Source organism: Acyrthosiphon pisum, chromosome X, assembly GCF_005508785.2.
Source record: "Acyrthosiphon pisum isolate AL4f chromosome X, pea_aphid_22Mar2018_4r6ur, whole genome shotgun sequence".
Taxonomy (NCBI): domain Eukaryota; kingdom Metazoa; phylum Arthropoda; class Insecta; order Hemiptera; family Aphididae; genus Acyrthosiphon; species Acyrthosiphon pisum.
This window is the reverse complement of record NC_042493.1, coordinates 38,045,956-38,054,887: the sequence shown is the minus strand read 5'-3', so window position 1 is coordinate 38,054,887 and position 8,932 is coordinate 38,045,956. Positions and strand designations below refer to the sequence as shown.

At 34.1% G+C, this 8,932-nt stretch overlaps 1 protein-coding gene across 1 annotated transcript; it reads right to left on the bottom strand.

The window, feature by feature from the left end:
• Positions 1 to 6,036: 6,036 nt before the first annotated feature.
• Positions 6,037 to 6,870, bottom strand: LOC103307803 (protein ALP1-like). The gene has a single exon (XM_008180122.1). It carries the CDS (start codon positions 6,868 to 6,870, stop codon positions 6,037 to 6,039), a length of 834 nt encoding a protein of 277 aa, XP_008178344.1.
• Between the last annotated feature and the right edge of the window lie 2,062 nt (positions 6,871 to 8,932).

Here is an 8,932-nt window from a genome sequence, read left to right as displayed (position 1 = left end):
TCCTTACTAGCTGAACATTTATGCTATGATAGTTCTCCTATTTACATAAATGTATTCAGGATGAACAGGATCATCGGTTTTGGGAGGAAATATTCCAATATGTGTACAATCTATAATTCCCACTATTCCAGGAAAATTGTATTTGTATTAAATCTATAATAAACCATTTAAATATATTTTCTAAAATATACCCTATCATGTCTTAAAATATATGAATCTATTTATTTAACTTTTCTCTTGTTTGTCGTAGTTCTATTAATGTTGATGGGAATTTTACCCAATATTTGAAAATGTCTGCATAACATAATGTATTTAGCTAAAACAACAAGCAATATGCATTTAATGACCTATTGGTACATGAGCATAATCGCAATTAGGGTTAAAATTCTGGGGGGCTACAGCCCACCTAACAAAACTATTAATTTAAAATAACCTATAAGCAGCTTATATATAAATAAATTAGGAATATTTTTTGGAGGGGTCTGAATCGTAGTCAGGGGGGGGGGGGCTTTAGCCTACTACTCAATAGTAGTAGCGCCTCTGTACGAGGGCCCTATTCATTGGTCGCACACCCATCAATATGTACCAAGTTGCGGCACTGCTCATCGTATTATCCCAGTTAAACAGAAAAAATAATAAATACAATTTTTGCAATATTTGAATAATAATTATTATTATTATATTTATTGTTGAAATTGTAACATAATATGCAGATATTAAAGTTACACTTAGTAAATATATATTTTATAAATTATAAGCGACTCGTTGGGTCCTCGTACCACGTTGGATTGTCTCGTCTACTTCACTGGTGGTCGGTCGATTACGTGTTGACATCACCACATCGGGATCCCGTGAAATTAATTATTTTTGTGTTTAACTAGGTAGGTAATTCGTATTTCATAACAACAATGATATTATTTTCGTTTCATACTAAAATATTATAATAACGGGATAATATTATGATACGGTGTTGTCCATTGCTATATTTCGTACGTCCCATATCAATCGTCGATTGTATTTACCCATTTTCTAAATAAGCTTTAGTAATTATTATTTCCTCATAATAAATTATAATTGAAAAGTCAATAATAAAGTGTATAAGTACAATATTGGTAGTTGGTACCATATAGATCATTATCGACAATAAACCGTTACCTAGGAAAAATAATAGTTTCGCTAAAAATAGATTAATCTTTATACTCTTTTCAGCGAGAGACGGCACACTCGCTCGACGAAAACTGGTCACAGCCGCGCATGCTTTGGAGCGCTATAGTCGGGAGAATGAAAGTGGGCGCTGATACGCGCGCTTCTGGTGGCCTATAAAATAATTAAAACATAAATAACAAGAACAATTTAAAATGTAATTAATTTGTAATATTTATAAAACAAATTGAGTGGCAGTCACAGCATGCACGATACAGGGTAGCTTGTAAAGTTCCTGTTTATTTAACTTTTGCGTTTCCCAATATTCCATATTTTTTGAAACATATGGCGGTACTGGTTTATTATAGCCCCACCACGGCGAGTGAAAACTTAGCCCCGCCACTCAGGTTTGTTATAGCCCCTCCATCCACATAACAGTTTATTTACCTATTGATTCGATAATAAAAATAATTTGATGACAAATATATTGATATAATGTTAAAAAATTAAAAATAAAAAAGCAGGTAAGTGGATGTCGCTCTGCTGTACAGTAGATTACAACTGGGTCATTTTTTAATGATTGTATTAGACTTGAATTCAATGATATAATATCATTGTATAAGAAAAACGATTCTGAGCGGAGACAGTTTGTCAGTCTGGATATTTTATATTTTGTTATAATTTATTTTATCATTTTAGATTCTGAGTGGAACGATGAATGTATTGATTTTACAATGATGTGTGTTTTTTTATTTTTTTTTGTATCTGTCATCACCTTTTAGGACAGTAAATGTGCTTGGATTTTCTTCAACAGTACCTTTTCTGATAGGAAGTACCAAAGTACCAACTTTGGGGGGTCAAAAGTAAAATTTTTCCAATAGTTTTCAAAAGCGCCGTGAAAAACAAAAGAAAAATTAAGGAAAAACGGGCATTTTTACGCAAAATCTGTTTTCGAGAAAATTGATTTTGGTTTTTGGTGTAACTTTAAAACGAATGACTGTAGATACATGAAATTTTCACTGGTTGTTTATATTTTCATTTTCTATACATGGTAAAATTTTCAAAATATTTTGATTTGTTTTGAGCTGTTTACGGACAATTTCAGTTTCCAATTTAATTAGTTTTTTTTTCTATGAATGTCAATAAAATTTTATTTGTTGAGTAAAAATACTTGAAAATTTAATACAAGGCTCCTACTATATTGTTACAATGACATTTGTTTCAGAACAGCAAATGGTGGAGGGAGGCCACTTTAGGCCTTGCCGTCCAGGTGCTCTAGCTGTCAAAGCACCGCAGCGGCGTCGTCACAAACATGTTGCTCAGTGAGTATAAGAGCAGCAAACTCGAAGATGGCAAGACGATAATAACCGTTTCAAAACATAAGACCGGCGACCGGGAGCCCGCGCTCATCGTGCTCGGCTCGGAAATGGCTGAACAAATGGACAGGTAAGATAAGGTGAACCGCTTACCATCGCCGACCTGACCTAACCGCATGTGTTTTTGGGTGTTCGCAGGAGGTACTATCGACTCCGATGTCGGATGAGAATTTCGGCAAAAGAGTTCTTTGTCAGCAACCGGGTGGTCCGTTTGTTAAAACTTTATGACGATATAAACAAAATATATGGGTCAAAGTTGTCAGCGAGCACATTCAGAAAGATGGTGGAGAGTAAGGCCAGTGGTAAGGAAACGTGTAGTAGTGTGGCCAAGGCCCTTCATCATTCCCAAGACACCGCGTTAAGGCACTACCAGGTGCCGGATACAGAAGAGGCCATCCGGAGGCAAAGGCACATCGATATCGTTGATCAAACAACAGCATTTGAAGACACGGTTGCCAAAGAGTGAGTGAATGCGCGACGTGCGACACACTCCTGAGACAGAATCATGACGTCACAATGTGTTTCAGGTTCCATAATATCTTTCCGTTCGAGGCCTACTCAAATCTATCGGACGCTGTTGTAATGGAAAAACTATTGTACTCTGACGCTTACGCGGAACACCAAACAGCAAATATTTCCAACGCGTTCATCGCAAAAGTGAAGGGCAGGTATAACGACGAAGTGTTCCAAGACATGGTGGACATTCTCGTAAATTTGTTGTGGCCGGACTACGACAAAGATAATGTTTCGAAACAGGCAGTTATCGACGTGGCCAAACGCCACAAGGTACATTATTTTCTGTCACACGATCAAGACAAACTGGTGCGTAGGGTAATCGGTAAGTTCCGATAAACATCCGATAGCATATAATATAGCAGGATGTAGAGTGGATTAGGCCTACTGGGGAACCACTATATAAAAACGCGCTATAGCTGTACCCCTTGGGTAGTGTGGAAATCAGCATTATTTACGATCAATCAAACGTCGCATAAATGGGAAATTGGTGGACAAAAGATCGGCGATGCCAGTGTAATGAACGCAGAACAGATGTGGTAAGGTCATCTAAGATTAAAAGTACCTGTGTATAAACGTTTTTGATAATCTACATTTAATACGATATTTTTACAGCTACGAGATTGCGACGGCCATGCACCCGGGAACCCTCCCTTCAACGTTGCCCGTCTCCCTGGTTATAGATTTTTCTAACAGCAGCCTGAGGGCACTTAACCTGTTACCACATAAACAGTTAACACTTGAACTGTTCGGTTGCTGAAATTTAAAAATAATAAAACGCAACCGCAATGCCCTGGTACTAGCTGAATTTCTACACTACCCGAGGGGTATCAGCTACAGCGCGTTTTTTTTAAGTGGTTTTCCCCAAAAGGCCTAATCCACTGACGGACCCACGTCTATATAGTTTTTTTAACGTGGTGTCCCCGTAAGCCTAAATCCACGGACGTCCTTTAGTACTTAGTATTTTTTCCTCGCCATTTCCAGTATCCTAAAAAAACATTCCATTATAATACATTTAAATGATACTCTTTAGACTTATTTCTACGTCCAGGTATTCTAATTGACCTGTTACATAAACGTAACATTATAAATTATTTAGAATGGAATTAAAGCTTTCGAAAATACACACTTGGAGAGGAAACTGTTCCCTCGTCGTCGATAGCAACGCAAAATTGACCATCCTCAGCCTGGCATCGACTGGCATTGGCTGTGTAATTGATGAAGTGTCATCAGATCCGCTGGCTAGAGACGACGAACGTGACCACCAATACATCACACTATCCGCCGGTGATGGTGATCTTGACACTCAGTACACGGTGCCTAAAAAAATAAATAACCATTACAATAACCCTCTGTGTAAAAATGATGTACATACTTTCTTCATCAGATGACGACATTTTATGAGGACTTAGTAACAATAAAACAAAAAGACACCAAAAGCCACTGGCAAGACTTATTGGCAATTGACGCCGTCGCACTGAAGCGCACCCATATTTATAGACAGAGGCTGCGACACTAGCGCTGTTCACATTGTCCCTGGGTATTGATAAAACAATATATGTCCCCGCGCAGTGGTTCGGCTGCTAAAATTATTTTTTTTTTTATTCCGAGGATAAATACTACCTAAACTTGGCAATTTTTAATGTGGTAAAGGTAATTTTTAAAAGTATTTCAAAACTACTCAAATATTTTTCATACTTAATACATACTATTAAACCAAGAGAAATATTTAAATATTAAAAACACTACAAAGTGCAAGTGAATCGATACTACCAAAATAAATTATAAACTACTCTTATAATATAATGAATTACAGGTTAATGAAGTTACCCAACGTAAAATATGTTCTTTAAAAAGAGGTGCATTCCATCATATATCTTTAATTCTTGTTTTTATAAATTGTGATTTATTGTTGTTATTTTTTTATGCACACACAAATATCTGCACAGTATTTGAATTTCAAAGTAGATATTAGGTACCTATAGGTATGAACTTCAAAATAGAATATTCCTAGATGGCGTTTAAATCGACGCTGTACCGTTGTAGCCTTGTACATTAGTTCTGTTATACCATAGAACAATATAGAAGCGAAACTCGATCAGCTGATGGGTGAAGTGTTTACCTATGATCTGAAGTCCGAACAATGAAACTGTTTCCGTCACACTGACATGATGTTATACCCATATTGAAAAACCGTTTCCGCCTTTAGGCCGCGTGTACATTGGCGAGCGGCGAGCGTCGAGCGTCGAGCGGCGCGTCGCAATAAAATTTTCAGCCTATGTAAATTATATTGAAGTGTGTACATTGACCGCGGGCGGCGAGCGACAGCCCAAAACATTATTTACAAAACATATTATTTAAAATTAATAAAAAATAAATAAACTGATTTGTATTTTCAATATACTTACCTGACTTAAGTTTTTCGACATTCAGTAAACATGTATTAATACATAACGAACTTACTAAATATAACATGCATTATGCAGTATTAAGTATTTTCGTAACGCAGTAGTAAACTAATTGTTTTTACGCTATAATAGTCTATTTTAGTTACTATAACTTATAATTATTATCATTATCTACATTATGCACCCACTACATGTGGTGGTGACATTTCAAATATAAATATGTATTAGTTTTAAATTTTATAAATAAAACCACAGAATAGTTTAAATTTAGTCTATTCTGCGATAAAGAAAATGTGGGATAATATAATGATATTATTATAGTTGGTGCAATCAACATTGACAATATTATCTCATGTACAATTTTTTGAATACGTCCAATAATATAAACACATTAATATTCGTGTTAAAATTAATATATTAGGAATAAATTAAATACCTACGAGATTTAGTTGTACATCAAGTTTTCTGTGAACTAACAAATAACAATAAGTACCAGCATAAGTTTAAGGCATTTATTATTTATTTTAAACTAAATTTAATGATTTTATAATTTTTATTAATAAAACGTTGTCCATTGTGTATAAAGTATGTACTGATCATGACGCATTATTTAAAAAATAATCAACGAATGCATCTCTTACTTCTTTTGCCCTTTGAAGAGCATTTGTACCTCTTGCTCGTTGATTTAAATTTTCATTTTCCCAATAATTGTTATGTGTGTCCAACATAACATTACAATAGTCCAAATCAGTATCGCCATCTTTTTCTCTGACAATGTTATGCAATAAACACATACATTTAATTATAATTACGGCTTTTTTTGAACTGACCTCGATCTCCTTCCCAAGCAATCTCCATTTGGCACGTAATATTCCAAATGTACATTCAATACATTTACGCGCTCTTGATAAATTATCATTAAAACGTTCTTTTGCAGGTGTTAAGGTTCGGGAAGGAAAAGGTCTCATTAAATATGGCTTTAACGGGTAGGCTTCATCTCCGATTAAAACATGAGGTACCTTGATATTTGTTCCTGGTAAATTTTTTTCAGGTGGTACATTTAAACTATTACTATCCATTAAATGAAGAAGTGCCGAAGATGCAAATGTTCCTCCATCGCTCTGCTTTCCTCTTGCTCCTACCTCAACTGTCAAAAACTTTTTGTATGCATCTGCAACTCCTTGTAGAACCAATGAAAAGTATTTGAGATAATTGAAGTAGCTCGATCCTGAATTTTTTGGACACTTAATTTGGCAATGTTTCCCATCTAAAGACCCAATGCAGTTCGGAAAACCCCATCGATTATAATAGTCCTTAGCAACTTTTTCCCAAAGCTGTTTTGTAGGAACTGGCATAAAGTCATGTACAAATTCTTCCCATATGACTAGACAAACTTCATGAACAATCTTTGATATGGTACATGCACCCATTCGCATTGAAAACGATAAGTTTCGAAAAGAAATTCCAGTTGATAAATACCTTTTTAAAATATAACATTCATTTATTATTAGTGATTTTGTAAATATAACAAAATAATACAATATAATAAGGTATCAGGTAAAATGAATTTAAAATAACGACCTAGGAAGCGTATTACTGATAATTAAATAAATAAGTATTACTATAATATTATAGTTATATATCATATTATGATAGCAATATAATTAATATACCTACCATTAAACACAGGGGCGCCATTTGGGGGGGGGGGCAGGGTATACTTTGGCTCCCCTATTTAGTTCTGTGTCTTATTGGCCTGGATTAAAATTTAGAATGCGCCGATTTAGATGAAGTAGTAGATAGATTGTCTAAGCTAAAAAGTAGAAGGTATAAGCTAGAATAGCATAATTAATTTAAAAAGCTAAAGTATACTGTATGGAATATTGTATTATTATTTATTATAATAAGTCAATAAATAAATATAATGTATTAATTTCATTTGGAATAAATTGCATTGATTAAATGTAGATACCTATACCTACTAAATATTAAAAAATATTATATTTAAAATATGTCCTTCAAGAGTTTAACCCCATACAAGCGACTTACATACAAACGATATCTGTATTTATCATTCTAAAAAAAAAGTGACTTGCTTAAATTTTGGCACCCCTATTATAAAACTCAAATGGCGCCCCTGAATTTAAACATATTATACTTAGTAACAAAGGATAACAGGTAGTCTTCGCTCAGAATCAGCTTTCGTATGCAATATTTTATCATTAAATTCGAATTCGAACATTTTAAGGTGTATTACCCTGGCACCCCTAGGTCAAAATTTCTACTTTTAACCACACTAGTGTCCCGGAAAACCCTGTTTTCCGCGGTACTGGTTTGGTTACAAAATTTTATTTTGGTGGTTACAAATTTTTACATAATAGATTACATAATACCAAACAGTTTGTAAAGAATTTGAATAATTTTAGGTAATGAAATAAAAGCTAAGTGGAAAAACTTAAAAGACAAATTTAGAAAAGAGTTGCAAAAAGAACCAGTTGGTCGTTCTGGTGATGGTGGTAGTGATTACGAATCAAAATGGCAATTTTTCAATCAGATGATGTTTGTTAAAGATTCATTAATGCCCAGTTGTTTGTCCGGAAATCTTGTTACTGCAGAAGAGCAAAATATCCAATCACCTATATTTGAGGAAACTAACGATGATGGCCACTGCATCGAAAGCGATATTGATGTAATGGGTACTAGTAGTATAACTGACGTATTATCACCCTCAGCTGAATCAACAAAACATTCACTTTCTATGCCAAAATCCAAAAAAAAGAAAAGGCGCGCCGATGAAGACGACACTCACACATTTTTGGAACTGGAAAAACAAAAAATAGCTATACTTCAAAGAGCACAGGAACGAGAAACTAAAACAAATGATGATCCAGATGCACAGTTCCTATTAAGTTTCCTACCATACATTAAAGAATTTGATCCACTAGAAAAACTGGAGGTAAGGGCTCAAATTCAGAATGTAGTGTTGAATGCCTATAGAATGAAAAAAAAATGTTCATCAAAATAATTACCAGCCTTATCAACTTCCTTCATCAACCGCAGCCTTTCCATTTACAACTAACGAATCATCTCAGTGGGTTTTACCTAACAACACTACTACAACTAGGTCCAACTCAGAATCTTTTCAATCCATTGATCAAAATGAACCGATTACTTCAAGTTTGAGAAATAATCAGACTACTGAGTTAATGTTGCCGGTAAATAGTAAAGATCCTTATAATCATATTCTACTGCAACCATTTTGAAAAAAAATGATTATACAAATATTTTATCATAGATATACTCATAGGCAATGCAGTATTTACTATTTTAAACTTGTATGAATATATTGTATATTATGTATTATTAATTTTAACATATAAAAGGAGAACATTATGTTTATTTAATATTTTTTTAATCACCTCAGTAATAGTTGAGTATTTTTTTATAAATTATGTATTTAAAATGTATTTATCTTGTTATTAAAAAAGTACA